The sequence below is a fragment of the Microtus pennsylvanicus genome, chromosome 20 (assembly GCF_037038515.1).
Source record: "Microtus pennsylvanicus isolate mMicPen1 chromosome 20, mMicPen1.hap1, whole genome shotgun sequence".
Classification (NCBI taxonomy): Eukaryota; Metazoa; Chordata; class Mammalia; order Rodentia; family Cricetidae; genus Microtus; species Microtus pennsylvanicus.
In genome coordinates this window covers 34924926-34952079 of record NC_134598.1, presented here as the reverse complement: position 1 = coordinate 34952079, position 27154 = coordinate 34924926, and the positions used below count along the sequence as shown (strand labels likewise).

At 43.6% G+C, this 27154-nt stretch overlaps 2 protein-coding genes across 5 annotated transcripts in view; both read left to right on the top strand.

The window, feature by feature from the left end:
- Nup37 (nucleoporin 37) overlaps window positions 1-1050 on the top strand; it is a 31792-nt gene extending 30742 nt beyond the window's left edge. For all 3 annotated transcript variants that reach the window (XM_075954458.1, XM_075954460.1, XM_075954459.1), the window contains exon 10: window positions 794-1050. In XM_075954458.1, coding sequence (XP_075810573.1) covers window positions 794-907 — 114 coding nt within the window. In that variant the 3' untranslated portion in view covers window positions 908-1050. The remainder of the gene's footprint in view (window positions 1-793) is intronic.
- A 13803-nt stretch (window positions 1051-14853) lies between these two features.
- The window catches only part of Washc3 (WASH complex subunit 3), a 34776-nt gene continuing 22475 nt past the window's right edge, over window positions 14854-27154 (top strand). Inside the window, exons 1-4 of one of the 2 annotated variants that reach the window (XM_075954441.1) lie at window positions 14854-15004; window positions 15624-15722; window positions 22286-22351; window positions 25220-25327. In XM_075954441.1, the coding sequence (XP_075810556.1) occupies window positions 14954-15004; window positions 15624-15722; window positions 22286-22351; window positions 25220-25327 (324 nt within the window). In that variant the 5' untranslated portion in view covers window positions 14854-14953. The remainder of the gene's footprint in view (window positions 15005-15623; window positions 15723-22285; window positions 22352-25219; window positions 25328-27154) is intronic. The other variant, XM_075954440.1, reaches the window with a different exon arrangement.

Below are 27154 nucleotides of genomic sequence, written 5' to 3'. Positions count from 1 at the left end.
TTAAATGAAAGGTTTCTTTGAATGTTTTGATCACCAGTAGCAACAGATTATTTTTCCTCAAAATTAATGTAAAAATCATATTTCATCTGTTCTATCTGCATTTTCTCTTTCATTTAAGTATAATGATTTTGTTTGCTTGGTTTGTGTAGACTATAGAAATATTTGACTCTGAACTGTACCACTATTCATAGGTGGTGTAGGTTTTCATTCAAGTCAGGAGCAAGTAGATAATTTGTATTTTATCATTATTATACTTCTATTACAAAAATAGTTTCTTACCTTGTTTTATGTGTGTGGGTATTTTACCTGCATGTGTGCGCCACATGCATGCCTGGTGCCTGCGAAGGTCAGAAAGGGCGTTGGATCCCTAGCACTGGGGTTGGGGTGATAGAGAACAGCCATGTGGGGCTCGAAGAGGGCCCTCGGCCACTGAGCTATTTCTCCAGTCCCATTTCGAACTTAGAAGAGTAGTTTAGGGGCTGCCAGAGAGCCCACCGCTTTGCAGTTCTCCTTCTCCACGTAATTCTTACAGAGAAGCACCTGTCCTGTCGTCTGAACGCCTGCTCACATGTTGCACTATTCAGCTCTGTTCTGTGATGCTATCTCCGACTCTAGGGGATAGTAGCTTAATAAGTAACGTCCCTTACTATAAATGACAATTATTTCATCAACACTTACCAAGCAGTTATAAATGTAAAATACATTTCTTAAAAAAAAAAAAATAGAAGAAAGACAGTGGTTTTCCTTTTTTTAAGAATTCACTGTACTTCTTCAATTCTTCACATATTTCCAGCCCATCCTCACTGGTTCTGTGGCAGTCGGATCTGGTCTTTCCTGGCATAGAACTCTCCCACTGTGTGCGGTTGGAGGAGACCACAAACTCTTGTTTTGGGTGACAGAAATATGATGTTCCTCTGTATTTTTTATCCTATACTTTGTATTTTGGTGTATATTTTGGAGCAATCCTTATTTTTATATCAAATATACTGTAAGTCTAGAAATGCCTCAATTGTCTTCTTTGATAAATAAAGTGATGAAGACTTCTTGAAAGACTTCTTGTTCTTTATTGCCTGTCAAATGTGTGTACATACTCTGTAATATCTTGTAAGAACTGTGTAATGACCTTAAGAGCTCAGCTCCAGAGACGAGAGGACGAGGAACATAGGACAGATTTTGCTAAGGAGCATGAAGCTGTACGTCCCAGCTCTATTTTGAGCCTTGAAGCTGTACGTCCTGGGTCTCCATTTTGCTAAGGAATATGAAGCTGAGCATCCCAGCTCTACATTTTGAGGACATATAAGCTTTTCCTAATTGTCAGAAATAAAAACATTGAGAACCCAAAGTTAATCAGCTGGGCCACCATATTTGAAAATTGTTATCTTAAACTTAAGAAGTGTTGTAAAAACATAGTTGTATTTAGGGGTCCAGTTTGGGGACATGAGCATGCTGAAGTTGGGATCAAGCATGAGTTGCCAATTGTAAATTAATCCAGAATGTAAAACTTGTCTAATGAAATTATCCAGTATAACTACCATCCGTTTATTAAAAGTGCCTATATTGGGAAAAGATAACTTATAGATGTTTAAATACAGTTTTGCCAAAAATAGACAGGAGGTATTAACCTAACAGGGAAGGAAGTGCTGTTTCCAACTGTAAATTATATATTTCTATACAACAAGATATTGTCTAGAAATAAGAGGGATTCCTTGATCTTTTAGTTGAAAGAATTAAAGTTCATTGTTGCCCTTGGTTACAGACAGGCCACAGGACGCTTTCCAGCTGCTCACCTTTCCTTAGTAAGCCTGCTCTGTGAAATGTGTTTCCATTAGACGAGCACAGAAGCCCTAATCCGAGGAGTGGCCGTCAGCTCCAGGCCAGCCTGTGCCGTTAGACCTTGTCATTAGATAGACAGAGATGGTAGGTGGGTGGACGGATAGATAGGGAAGTCAGACTAAAACGGGGGGAAATGTCCACTGGGAGTTATTAGTCATCGCTCCGGTTCATGATAAATAACTTGGTTCTGATACTGTATTCCTGGGTTCAGTATTCTTGTTTTTGTTTATAAATCTCTCTGAGAGGGTTTTCCTTCCTCTGAAGTCCAGTTTCCCTCACAAGCATCATGGAAAGAAAAGGCCATGCTGATACATTCTAACTTGTGTTACTCAGCACTGTTGAGCAGTCAGGATCTCTCGAGCCTGCAGGATGTCAGGACTAATCCTCTGCTTTCAGGAGGATGCTTTTGATGATCTGGCTGTTGAGAAATTTCAGTGTCTCTCTGCTGCCAGAACAGAATCACACTCGTGTTTGCTTACTCTGATAACTTGTGCCTGCATATTGACACTGACTCAGATATGTTTAAAACAGATAACTGTTTGAAATCTCGTGTCCGGAAAGAAATACTGAAATCTTTCTTGCGTATATGTGACTTGTTTGTTGTTGCTTTCCTTGCATCTAGTTTGTCCAATATCAGACGTCCCAGAAATGCTAAGGGAGTAATGAGACAATGTGATGCCCCAGGCTACTTTTAATGGCTCTGAGAAATAGCTACTCTAGACTGTTTCCATAATTTTCTATAGTTAAAAAGTTAGCTCAGTTTGACCCTACCAGTGGTGCCTTTGCTCTGAGCAGAAGTAATGTTTGCAAACTGGAAGCGGCTGTTTTGATTGCTGCATCCTCAGACTCCCTTACAGGAGCTCAGTCGGGCCCTTAGAAGCAGCTTTCTGCTCCAGTGTCTTTAACACTTCCTGCGTCCTCCGGAACAGGACAGGAGCAGGCAGTCTCTTCCATAGGGCACCTTGCTGATTCAAAGAGAGCTCTACCTTTAAATGCAATTGCACCGTGTCTGCCTGCCCACCGCCATGTCACACCTGATGATAATGGACTAAACCTCTGAAAATGGTAAGTCACTCCAATTAAATGCTTTTCCTTTATAAAAGTTGCTGTGGTCAGGGTGTCTCTTTACAGTAATAAAAACCCTAAGACATTACCTAAGCACAGTAATACAATAAAATCATTGAGCCATCATTTTGAAGATCTCATTTTGTAAAATAAAAACTTGATGTTTTCTGGTGTTTTTACTGCCAGATTCGGCATGAGCATTCTGTTGCACACACGGACACGGTCTTTATGGGAAACCAGAGCATTAATCTCTTCTCTGACCTTTTCAGCTGTTCTATAACTAACCTGGTAAAACAACGGCCACTCTGAGTAGAAACAAGTGACCTTTTGTCTGGAAATTTCTTTGGGTGGACTTATTTCCATGTATGCCTTTGTCTTGTCTGTATTTGCATTCCATGGTAATTTTTGACAGAAGACCTTGGAATTCGTAACTCTTCTGCAAGCTTATAAACTCCATATGAGCGTCGAATACTAAAGAAAATGAGGCCACCAGGTTTCTTGACCTTTGCGAGCAATCTGCATCGTGCAGTGGATTTACTCTTTATGGAGTAGGCATTTCTGCCATCTGCATTCAGAATGCTTTGTTGAGTCTCTTGCTTTGTAATAAAAGGCAAAAGCAGCTGGCTTCTTTGCTTAGGAAAGTGGTTAACTACAAAACTTTGATCTTTCTCATAAACACAGCTGTCATCCTATCATTGAGCAAAATCCAGACAAGATTAGACTCTGGCCAAAATTAAGGGTAATCTTTGCAAACATCTCAAGGAAGAAGAGCTTTCTAATACTGTTTTAGGGAATCTCTGCTTTTGAGACGGTACAAAGGAAACAGGCCCCAGACAGCCTCTAAAGCAAGCCAGAGACAGCTAATGATGAATTTTAGCACAGTGATAAGGACATGGAGAGTCACCAAGTTAGTTCGTTTTGCTTCATCTCTGTTTAGACTGTCATCTTAAGAAATTACTTTTCTCAGTTCACATCAAGTTTAAATCAGACCAAAACAAGTTACTTTTTAATGAACTTCTTGTTCGTATTTTTTTTTGGTCTTTCTTTCACTAACCCTAGTGAAAGTGAAGTCTTTGTTCATTAAAATAGAACAGATGGATTTTATTACAATTATTGTATTATAACTCATTTTGATATCCAACATACAGAAAAATCATTTTTTAGTGATATTTAGACTCAGGAGTTTTAGATACGCTGCCAATTTCTTGTAGGTTATTCTCCTTAGACTTGCCTCAAGCCGTGTGATAGGCGCTTAGACATGCATGCGCTCCGATTGTCTGTTCCTGTGGAGATACCCCCACCTGAGATACGTGGGGCTCTCTTCTGTCTACGAAGAGGTCCCTGGTGTGGATTTTCAGCAAGTCATGTCCATGTGCTTAAAGGGCCTTAGCACTTCCTTGATTCTCCTGACAAGTACATTACTCTCCTGTGTGAGGAGATTTCTGAAGCTGTGGGGTGTTACTGAGTCCTTTCTTTCTACATGATACTGCCCAGATGCCGCAATCTCTAAAGGTGTTCTCTGCATATATAATCTTAGCAAGGCTTTGACTTGTTCCTCCTCAAACTTCAAGAATATGCCTTGGAGAGAAATAATTTCAAATCATCACTATCAAATCTTAGAAGTGACGGTTTCTTAGGATCCTGGAATAACAGACACCCCAAAATCCCAGTTTGCTTACATGTTTCTAGCAGAGCCTGAGTTCATGTGTCCTGACATCTGCCACCTCCTACCCTAAAATTTCGTCATAGGAAAGGGAAGTGCAGCTGCCAACAAGGCCTTTAGTCTTCAGGCACAGTGGCCTTTGGAGCCCTTATTTAGAATTCTGGAGAAACTTCAGTTCTGACTGTTCATACATCCAGGTGGGTCTTTCTGCTTGGTGGCTTGTATGCAGTTCTGGGTTTGCCTCTGGTGTTGAAATGGAAACCAGAGTACTTCACAGTTCCCTAGGAGACAAGGCGTTCTAATGCAAGGTCGGTGAGGGAAACTCATCAAATCTAGCCTAGAAAACAACGGGGAAACACTGTGTTTGATTGGAAACACTTGATACTGCTGTGGCCTTTCCAAATAAAGTTTACCCACTTGGATTTAATATGCCCGTTTCCCCAGCAGTGTGTGTGTATCCCTTTGTACAGTGACAATTAGATGTCTCGTTACAATCTGTGTGTGTGTGTGTGTATGTGTGTGTGTGTGTGTGTGTGCGTGTGTGTATGCGCAGTTGTAGAGCACTTGCCCAGCACATAGCAGGCCCTAAGTGTGGCCTCTAACACTGAGAAAGGTAGAAATCCAAGCAGGAGAGAAGCGTGGTCCTCGCGCTGGCAAACCTTAGGAACCGCTCTTCTGAACCGGTGGACTGGGAACTTCTGGCCCAGTCCTTTGTTTTTTGGGTTTTTTTGGGGGGCGGGAGGGGTTGGCAATAATAGCATCGCTAATGATGTCTCTATGGTAATCACCCTTTTAATATTCATTTCTCCTTTAAATAAGTTAAGGTATTGGAGGCCAGGGACGTTTGACTCCCTGATTGACAGCTGTTTGATCCTTCCCTAGTGCTTTGGCCGCCTGGAGCAGGGGACCAGCAGCCCAGCAGCTAGCTGGATTCCCCTCACGCCAGCAATGGGCGCTTTGAAAACTACACGGCTGCTTTGAGGAAGTGAGCCAGGAACCACAGCTGCTTGCTATTAAATCAGAGCTAGACTCCTCAAGGCCCTGCCCCAGTCACGCTTGTTTTAAACATCGGGCACAGAGCTTTCTGCCATCAAAAACCTCCTGAGCAACTCTACGTTTCCTTTTCTCTGCCCAGGGCAGAGGAAGAATATTTATTCCCCTTAATGGCCCAGCAGAAGGCCTCTGATTGGTTCCGGCCTGGTCCATCATTTCTGTGATCGATGCCTGCACCCCCTTTGCTAGCGGTGGCAGCGCTGTTGGGCTCACTTTCTGTGCTGGCCCCTAAGATCGCCTCTCTTGGACTGCCCCGTGGTATGCAACCTGAGGCCCTCAGAAGGCTTCTAGAGAAGTCTTTTCTTGGCCGCTTCTGATTTTCCCCCGTAGCAGGGTGGGATGACCTGGTGGCATGAAGAACGGGCAGCGGCAGAGGCCGCTGAGGTTCCCCGGAAACAGACAGGGCAGAAGCGATGCAGAATGAGCTGGGCAGAGGCAAAGAAAACGGGGGACGGGAGGAACTGGAGAGTGGGGATGGCGCTCTTTGATGACTAGCAGGGTTCCAGGGGATATCCAAGCCTAAGAACCAAGAACCCCGACACCCTGGGCCAAGAGCTGTAACGCTCGGCCTGGGTAACCTCGGCCTTACGCCTGGCCATTCAGGTTAGGAGAGCAGCACTAGAGAATGCCCCGCCCCCACACTCTGCTTGCTGCTGTCTGCTCCCCGAAGCCAAAGACGACAATTTCCAGAGCTGCCAGATGTTAGTCCCCAGAGCTACGAGCCTTCACCCTGGCAGCGTCGAGCCAAAGCCTCTAAGCCACTGGGTCTCCCAGACCAGCCTGAAGGCCTTGGGCACTCACCTGGATTTGCCACCACCAGATGGCTCCCCACCTATCTACCATTCTTGTAGGGTGAAAGGGCCCTAGCCAGCTGACCGGTAAGGCTTTCAATGCCACTAATTTCTTTGTACTGTCACCTAGTCAACTTACATAAAAGTCCCGTGAGTAGAAATGAGATAGGTTTTTCCTCCAGAGCTCTCTCAAAATATATAGTGTGTGTGTGTATGTATATACATGTATATGTATGTTTGTATATATGCATAAATATATACGTGTATATATAACCTTCAGAATAACATTGGGCTGCCTGTTGCTTTACTGGGGACTTTAAAATGTCTTTAGACCCTTCTCTTGAGGTGACTGGCTTCCTCGAGAGAATCTAGTGTCCCACCAGCAGGACATCAATTTATAGTCCAGCGTTCTGAGCAGCCTGGGGAAAGCCAGATGACTTAGCAGGCGCAGTCTAAAACAGACACACCGGAGTAATTAGACAGAGATTCCCTCCCTTCACCAAGTCTCGGCAGAGGGTCGCATCACTTAAGGAGGGAGGCATCGAGGAGAGGATAAGAAGGAAGGAATTCCATTCTTCCTGGGACCATGAGCCAGTCCTGTGCACTGCTAACCTTTCCATCTTAAAGCAGGGAATAGAGGTAAGATGGGAGCCCATTTCTCATCCTTTCTCCCGCCTAAGAACTTATCCACGATAAAATTAAGTTTTAATCATCTAGAAAAACAAAAGGAACTGCAGAAAATTCTTAAGATTATTTTTGAATGAGTAAATGAGTGACAGATACAACCTCTACCCTTAAAGTCAGTGTTCATTATAATCTTCTTTCTTTACTGCCAAAATTCACTACAGTAAATGAAATCTGGCAATATATTTTATTTTTTGCCAGTGGGAGAAAGTCTGCACAAAACCATGTATGTCGGAAGATTCCTGGTTGTTTGCCAAAACTTCCAGCTATGGATCGTTTTTTTATTAGTCCTAGAAATTCTGCTCTCAAAATGAGAATGGCGCTGCTCTCAGGAGCTACGGATGATTGATGAGCCATCCTCGTCAAAGATCCAGGAAGGCAGCCAGAAATAGCCAATCTGCTGACGACTGAGACGTTCACAAATTGACAGTCTTGTTTTATGCACACACAAACACTTCACTCATAGATGGGCAGTGACTACTGGTGATCTTTGTCTCACCCCTTCACCCACTCTCGAATCTTCCCTCTTCCGACTAGGAGCCCAGCTTGGCTCTGGAGAGGTAGAACAGGCTAACGAATAAAGATGCCTCTCAGAAAGGCCGATTGAACACCAGAGTTGTGCATCGTGCCTAGGTCAAGAGTTCACGGGAGATGAAGGAGGTGAGGAAGCACAAAGGCTGTTAGGTCTAATTGTCATACTCGGCAAATACTTAGGAAGGGTTTGCTATGCGGCAAACGTGGCTGGAATCTAAGGCAGTCTGTCCTAGATTGCTATCCAGCATGGATCTGCACAAAGAAGCAAATATAGTACTCGCTAATACAAGATTAAGCGGAGCTGGCTGGAAGCTTATATTCAGAAGAATGGCAGTTCCAGGACAGGCTCCAAAGCTGCAGAGAAACCCTGTCTCAAAAAGGAAGGAAGGGAGGGAGGGAAGAAGGAAGAAAGGAAGGAAGGAAGGAAGGAAGGAAGGAAGGAAGGAAGGAAGGAAGGAAGGAAGGAGAAAAAGGTGAGGTCATAGCATGTTTTATTGGAAATGAGTCAGTGAAAGGACCATACTGATGGTGAGGGAGGGAAGGAAGCAGCCATTGGAATGATGTGCTGGGGTGAGTATCTAGGGCATAGGTAAAGAGGAATGGTCTTTTTCTAAGAATAAGAACAATGTATCCAAGTGACTGAAGGGAAGACAAGGCTCCCTCTGATCAAAGACTATTGTAGATCAGAAATGGATGTAGCAGAGAGACCGTTGCAAGGTTTAGCCTCAGGAGTCAGGAATGGATGTGGCAGAGGGACCATTGCCTCAGGACACACGAATCTAAAAGGATTCTGGTAGAGGCCAGCCAACAAGTGTTGTATACTATGGTAACAGTCACAGAAAAGGTACTAAATGTGGCCAGGTAAATGTGACAAAAGGGGACAAGCGGACTCACAAAGTTGTTATAATAAAGCACGGGGTCCCAATGGGTAAGACAGGACAGAAGGACATGGAGGAAGGGAGAAGTGATGAAAACGAAGACGTCTAGGAAATCTGTGGGACTGTATCTCCTAGAAATGGCAGGGAAGCCTCCCTCAACAATGTCCTGCCTCAGCAAGACCCAGAAAAGTACAGCACCAACAGATAGTTGGTCCTCTCTTCCATGTTAACCTCACAGGACCACACCCCTAATCGAAGAACTATAGGCAACTAAGACAGGCTAAGAGTAGAGTGGGCAAAATAGTCTTCCCTAGGAATAAGCTTCTAATTGATTATCCAGTACCAACTGGCCTTCCCTGAAGCTGTACACATACAAGTAACACTAAATAGGCTGACCAAATTGTATATATATTTGTGCATATTTACACACACATATTTGTGTATATGCATATATAAACATGCATTGTGTGTGTATATATATATGTATATATATGTATGTGTATATATATATGTATATGTATATATATATATACATGGGAGGAGCCTCCATGAGAGAGAATGGGAGAGGTTAATGAGGAAGGGTAAGGAGAGAAATAATGTAATTATTTTGAAATTTCAAAAATGCCAAAAACCAAGAACAATAAATAGTAGACTCCTTGTAGCTCAATAAACTATCAAAGGTAGGCTGATAAGGAGTAAGCTGGAAAGACTGAATCAGTGGGAATGTTTCAGTAAAAACATGGAGGGGCAAAGAGACTGCCAAGTCCCAGGGATTGAAGACTGAGCATCAGTGAGCTCCGTGTCTAAAGAGTAAAGATATTTGGAGAGTAATTGAAGGGACCAGGAAACCAGGGTAGCAGTATCACCTCCGAGCATTCCAAGGAGCATGAGTGAGAGAAACCCAACTACAAGGCTATCGTACCTTAGAGCGTGAGCTCAGAACCATGGTGGCATGCCAACAGAGAAGGGAAGACAATGGCTTAGACGCAACTAGTACCAGGGGAAATTGCTGTCTCCTCCGCGACGACATGGGGGCGGATGAAGATGAAGAAAGAGATACAGGTATCATACCTTAGAGCGTGAGCTCAGAACCATGGTGGCATGCCAACAGAGAAGGGAAAGACAATGGCTTAGACGCAACTAGTACCAGGGGAAACTGCTGTCTCCTCCGCGACGACATGGGGGCGGATGAAGATGAAGAAAGAGATACAGGTATCATACCTTAGAGCGTGAGCTCAGAACCATGGTGGCATGCCAACAGAGAAGGGAAAGACAATGGCTTAGAAGCAGCTAGGACCAGGGGAAACTGCTGTCTCCTTCCCTGACGATACAAGGGGATGGATGAAGATGAGGAGAGAGTCACAGGTAGCAGTGTGCTCAGGAGAGGCTAATGGAGATTTCACCCCTAACTGACTTCTGTGTGTCAAAGCAAAGGGATGGATTGGGAAGGATAAGGCCATCCGTGTAGATGCCATTCTCTGGACATGCCGTGGAGTCCGTATGTCTGTTTTATACCATGATAACTTTCACAGCCGCAAAGCCAAGCAGCAGGTCTTCTAGAAAGTTCTGCCCATTTTCATGTATCCATCCATTAGATGCTGCTCCTCAGGACACACTTTAGTGGAGCCTTTATGAGACAATTCATCTCTCATTTGTCGGTCTCCTGGTCTAGAATTCCAGCAACTGCATGTCTCTGTTATCTGTTTAGAGTCCCGAGCACCTACGCCGCATCTCTCCTCTGTTCACGTCTCGTGTCTGTTCATAACATGTTGAGTGCATGGTGTGGGATGCGTTTGAGTAGCTGGATGAAGGAGAGGACGGCTGGCTAACGCCGAGGACCGTGCCCACATCATGCTAAGCACTTAGAGCTGTGGGTTTAATTTATTAATGACTTTTCACTGAAAAGCAGCATGGCTTGTACTAATTGAGGACTCATAAGAAGAGAAGAGCCTTTGCTCCAAGGAATTTACAGCCCGGTGGAAAAATTCCCAGTCGTATGGACTTTATCAAGGGGAGAAAACAAAACATAAGCCCAGTTGCCTAGAACTGTCACAGCGCTTATGTTATTTATACTCGTGGCACAAGTACAGTTTAGGCATACCTCATTTTATTGTGGTTGGTTTTACTGGGCTTTCTAGATAATTGCTTTTTTTTTTTTCCTTTTTAATCTCCCGACAAACTAAAGCTCTGTAGCAACCGCATGGAGCAAGTCTATTTATTGGTCCTCTTTCCACTGTGGGTGATCATGCCAGGGTTCTATGCCACATCTTAGCAATTCTCACACACTTTCCAGCATCCTCATTATGACTGGTACAGTAGTTTGGGATCAGTTAGCACTGGATGTTGCTACTGTCATTGTTTTTGAGGGCCACAAATAAGATGGCAGGCCTAACCCATTAGCATTGTCTGTGTCCTGACAGGTTCATCTCCCCGTGTCTCCCTAGAGCCCCTAAAACACAGTAATGAAATTAAACCCTTAAGCTCACACATGGAGGTCTCTTAAGTTCCCACATGAAAGATGAATCTCCTCTCTCTCTCTCTCTCTCTCTCTCTCTCTCTCTCTCTCTCTCTCTCTCAACCAAATGCTAGAAAGGTTAAGGTTGATGAGAAAGACAAGCAGAAAGCATAGGCAAACCAAAAGCTACCACTTAGGTTGTAAAGACGGAGGAAAACTTTTAAAAGATATGTTGATTACTTTTTAATTTTATTGTTAAAACTTGCAAATAAAAAACACACTGGAAAACAACTTTCTGAGGGGAATTAACATGGATGATAACAAAACAACCTAAAATAGCTTTGTTATTAATATGGAGAAAGTTATTGGTCTGAATAGGAAGCCAAAACAGCACACTATTCCCCATAGCCAAAGCCTAACCCCAGAACAGGGTCTTAATTATCCTCAGTTCTATGAAAATTGAGAAAGGTGAAGGCCCCACAGAAGGCAAATTTGAGACTAGCAAGGGTGTTTCATTCTGTTTACGGAATGAAGTTGTCTTCATAATATACAAGGGCACAGCGACTCGCTGATGCAGAAGATGCAGCAAGTTATCCCTGAGGTCTAGCAAAGATAAAGGATGCCGGTGGCTAACCTAGCCAATCAGCTTTCACCACAGATGAGCACAGCCTTCGACTGGAGATGCTGTGTCGGACTTTATAGCCAGAGAGATGTCAATACCGTTGTCAAAGCTTCAAAAGCCAGACTGATTTCCTTGCTAGGGCTTAATGAACCTGGAGGTTTTACACTGAAGCCAATGCTAATTTACCCTTCTGAAAAGCCTAGGGCCCTTGAGATTTACACTAAATCTATTCTGCCTATATTCTGTAAATGGAACAAAGCCCAGATGATATCATGTCTGTTTATAACATGGTTTGCAGACAATTTTAAGCCCATTATTGAGACATACTAGCCAGGAATTAAAAAAAAAAAAAAAGAAAGAAAGAAAACAATTAGAAGAATCACTGCTAATTGACATTAGCTTCACTGTTCACTCAAGAGCTCCACAATGTTTTTGTTTGTTGACAGAAAATCCATTCTGCAATGGATACAATTTTTACTTTCAAGTCTTATTATTGAATAAATAAATGGCATACTCCTGTATATCAGGGTCATACACCTGTAATCCCAGAACTCAAGACATAGGGTCAGGAAGATCACAAATCCAATGTCATTCTGGGCTACTTAATGAGTTTGGGTACGGGAAGGAATACACAAGGCCGTATCTCAGAGAATGAAGTGGAGAGAAGAAAGAACCGAGCGAGTGGAGGAAGTGAGAGAGAAATAGAGGAGAGAGAGGGAATGAGGAGACAGGGAAGGGAGAGGGGAGAGCGGGGCTACAGCATCTTACACACCAATTCTTGTGGATCTCGGCAAAATAAACTAAAAATCTCCAAAAGAATTCATTGAACGCCAATTAGAGCATTTGTGATCCATGGGCAGAGGTCGAAACGTCAACGCCAAGAAAAGCTGAGCTGTAATTCCAGTACTCAGGAAGGGGAGGCAGGAGTTCAAGAGTTCAAAGTTCATTTCCTTTACATGAGGTTGGGGCTAAGCTGGGCTACAGGAGAGCCAGTCCCAAAAGGGAGGAAGGGGGCAGTGTGCAAGAAGCAGGTTCCAAAGCTTGAGAGAATTCAAATCTCAGTGAGGGGATCATTGAAGAGATGCTAGACACAGCAAGGGGACTGGAGTTAGGATTAGAGCCTGAAGATGTGGCTGAATTACTTTTAATGTCGTGGAAAGACACTTCAACAGAGGGGGATGTTTAATTGATGAGCAAAGTGAGAAGGTTCTCAGGATGGAGTCCACTCAAAGGGGAGGCGGCGAACACCCCTGAAAGAAGAAAGCATCTAGGATTACACAAACGTAGTGGGTAAAGCAGCAGCAGGAATGGATGGAACTGGTCCCGATGTCGGAAATACATTACCAGCATGAATAAAATACTGCCAAAGACGTGCAGAGAATTCATGAGAATAGCAGCTAACCAGAGCATCAGACTTCATATCTGACTTACTTCAAGAAATTCAGAAAACGGGGCACGGAACGAAACTGAAGAATTCACGGGAGATGAAATACAAATGGCGGACAAACAGTTTTTAAATGTTCACCCTCCTTGTCCACCAGGGAAATGGAAATGAATCTACTTGGAGATTTTGTCTTAGCCCCGGTCAGAATGGCTAAGATTAAAACAACCAAATGACGACAGATGTCATCTACAGGAAAGGGGGAGCTAACAGAGGGGCACACACGGTTGTGACCGTTTTGGAAATCAGTTGGGAACGTCCCCCAAAGGTTAGAGATAGATGCGCCACACATGCTGACTCCGCCACTCTCGGGTGTATACCCTGAGGTCTATATCCCGTTTAGAGATACGGCTCATCCGTGTTTGCTCCTGCTGTATTCACGACAGTCAGGAAGCGGAAGCCATCTAGATGTCTGCCATCTAATGACTGGATATTGAAAACATACAAAGGTGGGGTAGAGGAGGGAATCTGGGGGGACTAACACTAAAGAAACGCTAAAGACCTTGGGAAAGGCATATGGAAACCTACTACTGTAGAAGGTTCCTAAGCTGTATATATGGACACATATCTGTATGAAAGTATGTATATAGTTCATAATTCAAATGGAATTACCCTATTATAAGGCAGCAATGCCCCTACTAGATACTGCTGCTAACAAGAAGTCTAGTATTAGGAATGGGTCGCATCTTTTAGAATTACTGACTGCTGAGGTTCTCTAGAATGTGACACTAAGACCCCACTGCTGAAGACAGCACAGTTCAGAACAATTCCAGGGAGTGGTGTGCAGGTGTCAGGGTTTATCCCAAAGGGATCCTGGTTTAGTCTGTCTGAGGTTAATCTCCGGAATGGGCCTTTTAAGAAGCACTCCCAACATATTCTTTTCTTTCTTTCTTTCTTTCTTTCTTTCTTTCTTTCTTTCTTTCTTTCTTTCCTTTTCTTTTTTCTTCTTTCTTTCTTTTTTGTTTTTTGAGACAATTTTTTTGTGGGTTTCTGTGGTTTTGTTTGTTCCTTTGTGTAACTTTGGAGCCTGACCCGGAACTCTCTCTGTAGACCAAGCTGGCCACGAACTCACAGAGATCCACCTGTCTCTGCCTCCCTGGTGCTGGGATTAAAGGTGTGCGCCGCCACTGCCAGGCTTTGACAAACATGACCCTTATTCGGGCATAATGGGCCCTTCATCCGCTCTTTGTGTCTACTTCTGCCTTATTTCTCATTATTCTGCACCTCCGGGCATTTCTGCTTAACCAGCAGACATCTTTCCCTTTGCCCCACATACCGTTCTCTTCGTTCCAGATTGTCATCTCAGCTCCTCTTCACGTTAAGTAGCTGCTAAAGTTGGTTTCCTCTTTTTTGCTTGGACAGTTTAGGAGCTCCTGTTATCTACAGTACCTTGACTCCGTGTGGGTGCATGTACCTGTGGGTTTGTATGCGCTAATGTGCAATGCCACAACTTCCGCAGGATTTTGTTGGCACATCCATCTAAATTTTGCACGTCTTCACTATATTATTCTTTGAGGGCAGAGGTCTTTCCGTTCATCGCTCAGTATCTCTCTCTCTCTCTCTCTCTCTCTCTCTCTCTCTCTCTCTCTCTCTCTCTCTCTCTCTCTCTCTCTCTCTCTCTCTCTCTCTCTCTCTCTCTCTCCTCTCTCTGTTTTCTCAGATTTTTTTCAGATTTTTACAGGTAAAACAGCAACTGCTCTTCAACCTCGCTTCCCTAGGCCAACCTTACAGTTCGTATCATGAACTACCAATCCCAGAATGCTGAGCGGGAGCAAAGAGGCGGGCTCTCCGAAGCCACCGACTAATGATTGGTAAGCTCCGAAGCCTTTTTCCGGAAAGGCCCCGGAGGCAGGAACTTGGGAAGGGAGTCGGGGCTCTCTACCGGGTTGGGAGGGGCTTGTTCCTGAGACCCGGCGTCCCCGTCCGCTGAGGAGATGGATGAGGATGGGCTTCCTCTCATGGGCTCAGGCATAGACCTGACCAAGGTTTGTAAAAGATGGACTTCAGCTTCCGGCGGACGGGGAAGGAGTTTGGCCAAGGGGCCCCGGTTCCCCGAGAGACGTCACCCCTCCAGGCCCAACCCGGGCCTCTCTTTTGCTAACTTGAGGAAGGGGGAGCCCCGCAGTCCACTTCGAAAGAGGTCCATCCTGACTGAGCTAATTAAAGAGTCTGGTGTGCCGCGCAGCCTTTGCTCCCCACATCACGTGACTGTACGCCCAGGGATGAGAGTCTAGAGATAGTGCCCCTTCCACCAACACTACCCCCCCCTCTGTCTCTGTCTCTGTCTCTCTCTGTCTCTCTCTGTCTCTCTCTCTCTCTCTCTCTCTCTCTCTCTCTCTCTCTCTCTCTCTCTCTCTCTCTCTCTCTGTGTGTGTGTGTGTGTGTGTAGCAGCACATTCTCAAACTTTATGCATCCCCTGTCACTTTGACACACACAATTTTCGGGAAAAAACAAAGCAGAGACTATCTTAATCCCTTCGTGAAATTCACCGCCCAGGGCAAAACCATGCCCTTTATGAAGTCCAGTTACCCAAAGGATGGCACAGTGTATGTTTCTCCCGTAAGAATCATGTTTGTTTGTTTGTTTGTTTTCACACAACGCAGGTGCCAGCTATTCAGCAGAAAAGAACCGTGGCCTTTCTCAACCAGTTTGTGGTACACACGGTGCAGTTTCTCAACCGGTTTTCCACAGTCTGTGAGGAGGTAGGTCCTGGGCGACCGGCGAATGGTGCTCGCCGAGAAAGTCACCTTCCACAGCCTTCCTTGATTCTCAGGGCCGTGACCCTCTTCAGCTGCCTTGAGACACCTTAGCACCTCTTTGATTTGGTTACTGTCAGCCCTGTACCCCGCCTCAACTGAATTAGTATTCTAGAAGTTTCTGTGAGATAGCTCAGTCAAGTTTGTTGTGATTATGACACAAAAAAAACCAAAATTTCAGTTGAAATTTTTTTTTCTTGGAGACAGGGTTTCTCTGTAGCTTTGGAGCCTGTCCTGGAACTAGCTCTTGTAGACCAGAGCTGGCCTCAAACTCAGAGATCTGCCTGCCTCTGCCTCCTACGTACTGGGATTAAAGGCGTGCGCCGCCACACGGCGGCTATAGAACTCTTATGTTCTGCACAGACCTTGGATCCAGTGAGCTGGACTTGCTGATTGATGTGTAAGATGGGCCTTGGGTGTGGCTCTGCAAGGGGAGACTTAGGCTACAGGGACTAGAATTGTGGTTGGCCTTGAGCCTGGATTTGCACAGTCCGCAGCTTTGCGGGTCTGTCCGTTTCTGGGCCCTGGGTCTGCTGGGATAAGTGTGAATCCTAAGTCTGAGGGAGGAGGCCTGGTCCAACTCTAACAAATCTGATGGTCAGGTCTGCAGCGGTCTTCTCAGAACCTTTGATTATGAGAACATTAGAACCTGCTTAGGTTGGGCATGGGTTCTGAGTCTCTGGGCTAGTTTGGCACCGTGGCAGTACAGACATCCGCAAGGCTTGTCTGACCAGAGAATGACTGGGCTTGAAAATTCCGTCTTTGGTACTGGCCAGGTGTCTGGGGTCGCCAGGGCTTACACAGTGCTGGGTCGGACTGGGGTGGTCTTTGTGTACATTCTGAGGCTGCTCACTTCCCTGTCCTTTTCCCAGCCAGAGTTGTATCTACTCTGCGGTGCTTCTTGGGGTTGAGTGACAGGAATGTGCACCTGTCCATACTACACACATGTCACGTGGCACACTGCTCTTTCTGATGCATCTTCCCTGAATTCAGCAGGTCACCCTCTTGCTCGCCTGCTTTCCTTAGCTCTTGGGAAAGTGTCTTTGTGTGGGACTCTGATTAAATCAATGCTTTTGCTTGCGGATGGGTATTGGAAAGGCCTGGCTCTCCATCTTCCCGTGTCCCGCCCTTCTGTGTTTTATGTTTGGTGATTGACTCCGATTCATTATTTACAATTGATATTTTGGCCGTTTATATTTTTGTCAGTGGTTGGCTGTTTGCTCCGTGAGATGTAACTAATATTTATTGTGTGCTTACTCACTAATGGAAGAACATGCACTTATCATCCCAGCCCTGCCATTTAAGGTCCAGACATCTCTCTTTGGCATATACACAAATGAAGATGTGGACAGTTTGGACTGGCTTGTTCTTTATCCATTTGTTCCACGCTCATTTGAAACCATGCGGAGGATTTGTAGGGAGGCTCCCTAACTTGCTGAGAGCAGCCCAAGGAGCAGAACTGAGCTCCCAGCTCTGGCCTAAGTGAAGAGGCTAGAGCATCTCTCTACTCTGTGCCGTACATTTGGTTGTTCTGTAGCTACTGAATGGAGCATCTTTATAGCTATGCAAATTGCTGGAGAGAGTATATATGTGTCTCAGCATCGCTTTCTGAAATAGTATTTAATCTATCAATAGCCCTGGGAAGCCTGTTGACCTTGTTTGGCAAGTCATAGCAGAAACCAAAATGACTGTTTCCCTAAAGGAAAAAATGAGCATCCTCTGTTTTTTAACTAGGAGTGAACTGCAGGGAGAAGGGCACCCGCTCCCCACACCCTGATCTACATCAGCCATAAATGTAGCACTTTCCGCCAGGTAAACTTAAGCTGAGATTAAATTTGAAACAAATTGAGCTTTTTCGTCATCTGTTATTTTGTTTCTTAGAGTTTTCTGATAAAGAGAACAGTATAGAACTCTTTTTTATACTTTGTAAAGAACTTTTTTACAAACTTCCTGTCTATGAGGTTACTTTGTATAATTCTTTGCCTGCCTAGACCAGAGGCAGGAGAAAGAAAAGCGGCTGAATCAGACCCAAGTTACAAAGTCGCTTAGGGTCATCTCCCCTTCCTTCACAACCCCCAGCAGACATTACTGTACCAGCTCCCATCCACAGAATGCCGGGTGTCCACCACCCAGTGGGCAGGGCCAACTCTAGCTCTCAGTGCTTCCCTTCCTGGACAGACTCCTCAGAGAATCAACGGCTCAACATCCCCGTGTAAACAAGACGTGTGGGTATTTTATCTTGACTCAGATTCAGTACACACAAGAATGGATTTTAAACCATTTCTAATCTTTTCCTTATAAAACTCTTTAAATTCAGGCAAAGGTGTTGAGAATTCTCATCTAACAAATTTATAACGTTTATCTTTTATATCCAAGATTTAGGCCCACATTGAACTTAACTTTCAAACAAATGTGATGTCTTTCTTAAACCCTTTTTTGGGTTTCACCGCATCCTTCTAGTGGGGAGGCTTAAGAGTTCTATGCGGCTTAATGAAGACAAGGATTGATGCCCTCACTGGCTTCCAGAACACAGCACAGCAGAGCGCATGGAGAACTACTTTAAAACACTCTTTTAGGGACGTGACTAGAGATGCTTGGTATTTTATTTTATTTTTGTTTTTGTTTTGTTTTGATGCTCGGTGTTTTACAGCCATGAAGTTATGCCACCTCATTGTTCATAATGGTATCAAGTAGCCTTCTCTAGAGCTGGCTTGAGAATCTTGGGTGTTGCGTGTTTTCAGATTTTCTGTTCTGTAGGATTGTGAGAATTTTTTCTTAATGCAGCGCTCCTCATGAGTTTCTAAATTAATGACTAGACTATTTGGAGGGCTTTTTAAAAAGTACGCCAATGTAGTATAAAACTAGTAGAGTTTTTTTTTCTCTTGAAATTATGTTTGCATTGATTTATCTAGCTTTGCCATAGGTGGTAGTAGCCATAGCAAGGCAAAGACTACTGTTCCCCACAACTCTCTAGGGTATCTAGATAAATGATGGTAAGCTAACAGGTATTGATGTTTTTCTCAGTGTCTTTCATGTCTTGCAAGATAAATCATTTATGCCTTCTGAGGTGCGAGTAGATCAAATGGGCTCCGAATGAGAGGATGGTGGCACCAAAATAGTCTGTCATACAGTGATGGGGAAATTATTGCTCTGAAATGATCATTTCCCTAAAACCTCACTCTGTCCAGTAGGTAGATTTCCAAACAGCTCTACTCGGCTAATTGCTAAGATCCGCCTTCCCATCCTCAGTCTGCCCTGTGTAAATCTCCACTCCATACTCAGTGACGAGTTAGGTGTATAGTCTGATCATGAGATATTTAATACTGATTTAAAAATAGTAATTGCAGGTGAATGCCATCCACCTTGGTAAATGTTCCAAGTCAGAAAATCAGCCAGACTGATTTCCAGTCTGTGTAATCCAGAACTTGCTGAGAAGCTGGTCGGTCAGCTGTTTACTAACTCTGGGTAATGAAAGCAGGCTGTGGGCCCGGGATCTACCATCCTGTGGCAGCAAACTCTGTCAGCTGGGATTTGAAGTGTTTGGGTTCCGGTTATTTCACCTGTGTGAAGTCTCACTCTTTTTCTCTCTAAAAGCACGCAAAGTCCTTCCTACGTCATAGTCTCCGTGTGAGTGTTTAAATGACGTGTTGCAGACAGTAGTATCTCACACACAACTGCTCCAACATTTACAATATTAAATTTATTTAAAGGTGTGTTTTCATGGGGGTAGGTTAAAACATAAAAATTAATTTGGGGAACTGGAGCAATGACTTAGTCACTAAAATGCTTCTCGTGAAAGCATGAAGACCTGAGTTGATGTCTCAGAGCCCATGTAAGAGTCAAGGATGAAGGAGCATGTCTAACACAGGTGTCGGGAGGCAGGAGGAGCATGTCTAACACGGGTGTTGGGAGGGCAGGCAGGAGGGTTCCTGGGACGTGCTCACCAGCCCATCTAACTGAGAGAGAGCTCCAGTGCAGAGAAACACCCTGTCCCAAAACATAGACATCAGTTAAGGAAGATGCCGGTGTGGACCTCTGGCCTCCACATAGACACACATGTACGTGCTCTCTCACACACATTAACATGTATGTGCACATACATGCATAAAGTAGTAAATTTCGAACTCATTTTTCTTTTTATGTTCACTTTATTTAAACCAATATGCTCATTTTTCACATATGGAATTTATCATTTTACAAATTAATTTGTTGTAAGATTTCTTCTCTAGTGAATTAAAAGACTTATTGAATTTGCCAAAATTGAATTTCCATGATTCTCAGGAATGCGCCTATAATTTGGATAGCATGACATGTTTTATAACTGTATTTATGTTTACATAACAGCTTATTGTGAACAAATCTCAAAGTTACACTTAGCGCTGATGCCATTGCAGTTAAGCTTATCCAAGGATCGCAGGCCTTTAATCTGAGCCCTTGGGAGACGAGACAGGAGTGCTGACAGTTTGGGGCTGGCTTGGACTAGACTGAATGTTTGAAGCCGACCCGAGCTCCACAGCGAGACCCTCTCTAAAACAATGAAACCAGAACCAGAAATTGGCTTATGTGTGTGCAATTTCCAAATGATCATGTCCTGAGGTTGGACAGATGACTCAGTGGTTAAAAGCATGTGCTCCTCTTACAGAGGCCCCAGGGTTGGTTTCCAGCACCTATACTGGGTCATTCACAACTGCCTGTAACTCCAACTCCAGGAGACCTGACGCCCTCCTCTGGTCTCCATGGTACCTGCACTCAGGTTCACATACTCACAGACACATACCCATAATTTAAAGTAAATTTTATCCTTAATAACAAGTAAAAGCAAGGACTTGGTAGTGGTTCGTTGTGCATCTGTATGGGAAAAGGGTGTGAGTTCAATAATAATCAAGTATTTTCTCACTCATGTGCCGGGCTTGCGGATCTAGGTTAGCAGAGCAATTGCTAATCCAAAAGCAGCTTTTTCCATTATGTCCTCTGGTGTTGTTGCTTCAGCCTCCACACCGGCTTTCATTGTCATTCCCTGGGATATTATCTATCTTCATCCTAGCTTGCAAAGATGAAAGAGACAAAATACAGTAATAGGTAAAATAAAAAGAAAGCAGCTTTTATTTAAATTTCAGATGATAGATTCAGGTGCAGTAATATATCCTGTCATTCCAGCTGTTTGAGTGGCTGAGGCAGGAGGCTGCTATGAGCCCAAGTGTGATACCCGCATAGGCAGCGGTGGTAGATCCTGCTTTAAAACAACCAGGCACCCCAGAATGCACTGAGTGATCTATATCAGTGGTCAATGTTTTACTCCTAATTGTGGGCAAAATGACCTCGGGGCATTAAAGCTCTGCTTTTAATAAGGATTTTTATATTCTCCCAGGTAGCAAACAAAATGGTGCCTCTCTGCCATGGAGTGAACTGGCTAGCCTTCTTGGGATGTGTAACTAAAATATGATAATGTCTAGAACCAAGGTGTTCAGTAAATGCTTTTCTGGGTTGTACATCATTATGCTAACTTTTATTTGTGAAAGTGTATGTGTGTAGTGAATAATCGTATTGTGGTGTATGTGCATGCCTTTGTATGGGTACATGTGTGTACAGGTTTGCAAGCACATGGAGTCCAGAGTTTGACATCAGATCTTTTCCTCCGTCACTCTCTATTTCTTGAGGCAGGGTCTCCAGTCGAAGCCAATGCTCACTAGTTCAGTTGTTCCTACTATCCACCTTGCTCTGGAAATCCAGTTCCTACCTCCCGTGTGCTGGGATTGCAGGTGGGCCACCCTGCCTGCCTGGCCTTCATGTGGGTGCTGGGTGCTGGCATGCAGACAGAAGTTGGCACCCTGGAGTGGCAAGTGCTTTCTCCCCCGAACCTTCTCCCTAGGGCCATATGGATAACTTAATTCTATAAAGTAGTTAGGACATGTTGGGCTTTGTTCTGGTTTATGTTGGGTTTTGATAGTAGGTGTTTCTTTTTGCTTCTTTGGAACCCTTTTTCTCTCTTAATTCATTCTAAAATGAATCGTTCAGCTTCCCTTTCAGCCCCTCCCCCTATTGCTTTTCAAACCTGAGAGGCTTGAATTTGGACTGAATTGTATTTGCTTATTCGCCTAAGTAATTTCCATGGGCAGATCCTACGTGAGGCTGCTTTAGACTCATTTTTATTCTTTCTCTTGTTTCCTATGGAAAATCCATTCGTTTGCAAGGAGTTATTGAGCTACTGTTACATTTCTGGCTCTGTTCTGGGTCCAGTGAATGGAAGACTGGCCTGGGTGGAGTCTGTATGTTGGTTTAGTGCTCTGGTAATGAATTTAAGAAAGCTGAAAGGCGAACATTTTTATCAGTGACTATGTAGAAACTCTGTGACACATTCCAGTAATACAGTGTTCTCATTCTGCCCTTGTGAAAACAGTAGTATGTGAGAAATAGTTAAATCATGTGTTTTATAAATTTCAGATCTGCCTTTCATTGTTCTCTTCAGCATGTTCATCAAATATTGTTATTATGTCTCTGATTTTTTCTAGAAACTGGCAGACCTTTCTCTTCGAATTCAACAAATCGAAACAACTCTCAACATTTTAGACGCAAAGGTTTGTATTTCTAAACACAGAATGAACTTTCCACATGCACACCATCTTTCTTAGTTATATTTAGAATGTGTTTGGGAGTGGAGTCAACCTGACCCCTATCTGTGAAGTGATATAGTGTAGTACATTAAAAAACTGTATTATAATTGCAAGACAATGAATGGTGTTAAATAAACATTAACCTAGTCTTGTCAGAATGCTCGTGGATTGAGAGTTCCTTTATTATGCCAAGTAAAAGTACAATAGAAGCATCATATTATCAAATTAAGCTATTATATGATTCACATTACGTAATGGAAACTCAAAATTATTTTCATTTTAATAGTAGCACAATAATAAAATAGAATAAAACTTAAATGCCTCCCAGGCAAAATTTATAAACATTGCCTAATATTTTCATATGTAAATATCTTGAAAGTTAATGAAGAATATCAATTTGAAATCATGAATTGCCAAGAAGCTAGGTACAGTAGTCCATGCTGATAATCCCAGTACTCAGGAGGCTGATGCAGGAGGATAATGGGTTTGATGCCAGCCTGATCTATACAGAGACAGGCAGGCTCTTTAAAAAAAAAATGAAATAAACAAAACAACAAACAAAAGATCCCATGTTATCTGCGAAAAATAATTTTTATCTGAAGCCTACAGATTTGATAAATAACTGACAGATTCGGCTTTAACTTGTTTTAATTTGTAGTGATCTCCATGTTTTTCCTGTTTATGAAATATGGGAGAAACTACTGTATTTTTGTGATTTTATTTTCCACTCCATAAAAGTCTTCAGTGTCTGTCTTTTTATGGATCAATTCAAAAGTGAATTTAACTTTTTAATTGATCAAAATGTTTACTAAATATTTAAGTTGGAAATTTTGCTTTCACATTAGAATAAGGCAGTAAAGGTGTGGGGTGTACTTTCTCTGCCCTCTATGGACTTCAACAAGTGTTGCTGCCTGAGAACATTTCTCTGGCTTAGACATTAGAATATGTGGCCTTGAGCATGCTGGGGCTATTCTGTCAGTCACAAGGACACCAACTCACCAACTCCTGACTGTGGGGCAGCAGCCTCTTTGCTAAGCACTGTCTTCTGTCAACACCTGTCAGTGACTTGTGCTGCTTGAGATACTGTGTGCAGTGATTCTTACACCCTGTCTCAGCACTGTGTCCTACTGTGTGCAGTGATTCTTACACCCTGTCTCAGCACTGTGTCCTACTGTGTGCAGTGATTCTTACACCCTGTCTCAGCACTGTGTCCTACTGTGTGCAGTGATTCTTACACCCTGTCTTAGGACCGTGTCCTACTGTGTGCAGTGATTCTTACACCCTGACTCAGGACCGTGTCCTACTGTGTGCAGTGATTCTTACACCCTGACTCAGGACCGTGTCCTACTGTGTGCAGTGATTCTTACACCCTGACTCAGGACCGTGTCCTACTGTGTGCAGTGATTCTTACACCCTGACTCAGGACCGTGTCCTACTGTGTGCAGTGATTCTTACACCATGTTTCAGCACTGTGTCCTACTGTGTGCAGTGATTCTTACACCCTGTCTCAGCACTGTGTCCTACTGTGTGCAGTGATTCTTACACCATGTCTCAGCACTGTGTCCTACTGTGTGCAGTGATTCTTACACCCTGACTCAGGACCGTGTCCTACTGTGTGCAGTGATTCTTACACCCTGTCTCAGCACTGTGTCCTACTGTGTGCAGTGATTCTTACACCCTGACTCAGGACCGTGTCCTACTGTGTGCAGTGATTCTTACACCCTGTCTCAGGACCATGTCCTATTTAATGGTTGGCGAATTTTCAGGTGCTGCCATCCAAACACACAGGTTACATTTCCTTATGGACAAGTTAACCTTAGCATGTCCCTGGCTATCGTATGATCCTCACAGCCAGCAAGCTTTGACAGACACATATCATTATCACCAGGGTAAAATCTAACCCCAAATTCTTTTTTATTTTAAAATGCATTCTAGTCTGGAACGTTGACAGTATGTCCGTTTGTTGTAAATTTAGAAAGCATACTTTAGTAACATTCGACGGTAAACGTTCACAGAGAGAAGACGAGCTGTGTCATATATTAAAAGTGTAAAGACACATCTCACATCACTAGTCTTCAGATGCGCTAGAGGACTGGGTGGAGGCTCGATGAAGGGCTTGCTCACGATCTTGAGGACCCGAGTTCAGATGGGAGAAAGGAGGATCCAGCCAATCCAGCCATGGAGGAGCTCCAGAGTCCGCCAGAGACCCTTTCTGAGAAGCTGGTGAAGGGCCAGGGAGGGAGACTCCAGCACATGCACTGGTACACGCATTCACACATGCGTACACACACACACACACACAAGCACGCACATGCACGCACGCGCACACACACGCTTGCTAACTCACACGCAGGTATACATATACACACACGTGCATACACCATGTGTGCACACACACTGTGTACGGCAGAGTACTTTTCTTTAGCAAGCCATTTTTAATAAAAATGCTTCAAAAATAATTTTATAAGGAAAATCTCTTCATTCTTGTTAACAGACAATAAAAAATGGGGTATAAGGAAGGTGGGCCGGAGGCTCAAATAGTATATTAGTGGTGCAGCACACTTGGTCAGTCAGACTCCCAGCTAAACTACTCTCGTCTTAACAACAATTTATAGGGAAAGGGGCTATTAATTAAACTAAACTTTTGAAAAAATATTCAAAAGTGTTGTGAATGTCTTTCACTTTTAGTTTATGACATGGAGATTAAGGATGAAAATTCTGAACCTATGTAATTTTGTAGATTTAAGGGAGCTAAGTAAGAACCCGCAGGTAAAGTATGTTTTGTGCCCCTGGAATGATCTTCCTGTGCCAACACTAATTTACGTTTCTCAGCTGTCATCTATCCCAGGCCTCGAGGACGTCACGGTTGAGGTGTCTCCTGCAGGTGTCACTGCCGTCCCAAGCGGGTCACATTCTGAGAGCCCTTCAGAGCAGCCGCAGGTAAGAGGGGTTTGCAGGGCACGTGGGACGTCTCGGTTGAGCCGGAGCCCTGTGCATAGACCTTAGCAGATGTCAGTGGGCGTGAGACTCTTAGTAGTCAGATCACAAAACCTGAAGCTATAGAACACATTTTTGAGGAAAAGGCGCTAGATACTCTGTTTTTAATGTTATTAAACCTTTATTGTATATAAATATCACACCAAAGTTAACAAGACCCAGTCTGTATATCTCAATGGACTGAGAAAGTGTGGTTGGAATTGTTTTGTCTGATTGGTATTCTAATGAGAGCCACTTACACCCCATAGTAAGAGCTGCTGCGCATTGGCTTTCCGGCTGACATTCCTTCATGCTTCTCTACCTTCCAAGTTTGTTACAGTCTAGAAATCGCCATTATATGCACATCTCAGAGAGGTACTGAAATATGAAATAAAACAATCACCAAAATGGTGACCCACTAAAGTAATACTAACGGAGTAGGCATCCTGTGTAAGTGAATTTTGCATCTCTGCCTAGAAATAGTCTCACAGTGTTTTTAGGTCATAATGGTGTTGTTAATAAGGTTAGCAGCTGACAAGGGAAGCCTGCTGTGTGTCAGCACACATATACTTCTATTTTTTAATAACTGAATATATTTAATCCCAGAAGAGCCCTATGACCCAAGTATAGTTAGTTGATCTGTGCCCGATCTTCATCTCGGGATTCGCCTAGACACACATTAAGAATATTCAGGAAAAAATGTTTGCATCTCTGCTCAATGTAGATGGACTTCTTTCCTCGTCATTATTCCTTAATAGGCTGCTTACATTGTAAGCGGTATTACAAGTAATCTAGGATAGCCTAAAACACACTATAGCATGCGTTAAATTCGGACACAGTGCGCCTCTATATAGGATACTCTAGCAGCCGCAGATTTCAAGATCTTGGGGTCCTACAGCCAGCCCCCTACACAGATCCCCAGATACCTATTACTGTTAATCAAACCTGAATTTCTTAGTTTGCTTTGCAGACTCAGAATTGCCTGATATGTGTCTGACAGTTTTTGAGCTGTAAATAAATTCTTCTAGAGTACGGGGCAGTTCTGTGGCTTCCTGCGTTTATAAAGCTGTGATGACATCTGGTCAACCTAACAACATGACTCACAAGCATGCAAGCATTCAGATCAACTTCTCATTCTGTCTTCGTTAGCATTTACTAGTATATTTTTATATAAAATGCCTTGAAAGGGTTTTAAATATTGCTTTATGCAGATTTCCATGGATTTTGTAGTCAACTCGGCTATCCCGGTACCTGAGAGGTGGAGGCTGGGGAATATCAGGAGTTCAAGGTCATTCTTGGCTCTGTAGTGAATTGAAGGCCAATCTAGGCTACCTGAGACCCTGCCTCAGCACAAAACAGTAACAGAATCGAAAACATCCCTTTATTACTGTTTCTAAACTGAGTCAAAACCCTGTGGTTTCTATACTGATTTCTGTGCAGCTTTGATTTCAGGCTCAGATCCTATCACTGGTCACAGCAGGGTATCAGTTATTCAGATTAAGGTCGATTTGAGAATGAAATGAAGGACAGTTGAGAGAAAGGATCATGAGGCTTAATAGGCCATTCATATAGTAAGGGCACGACAGTGCTAATTAAAGCAGGAGGCCCTGGTTGGGGACAAGGGGGCAGCTGAAGTCGTTGCTCCTGCAGGCTTCCGATGGGCTGTGCATTAAAGTCTTAAAAACATGCTGGAGTCTTTTTGTTTGGACTTATGTGTTTGTTTTGCAGAGGAATGTATATATTCATACATATTGTCAATTGCTTTTGTAACATTTAACAATATCACATAGT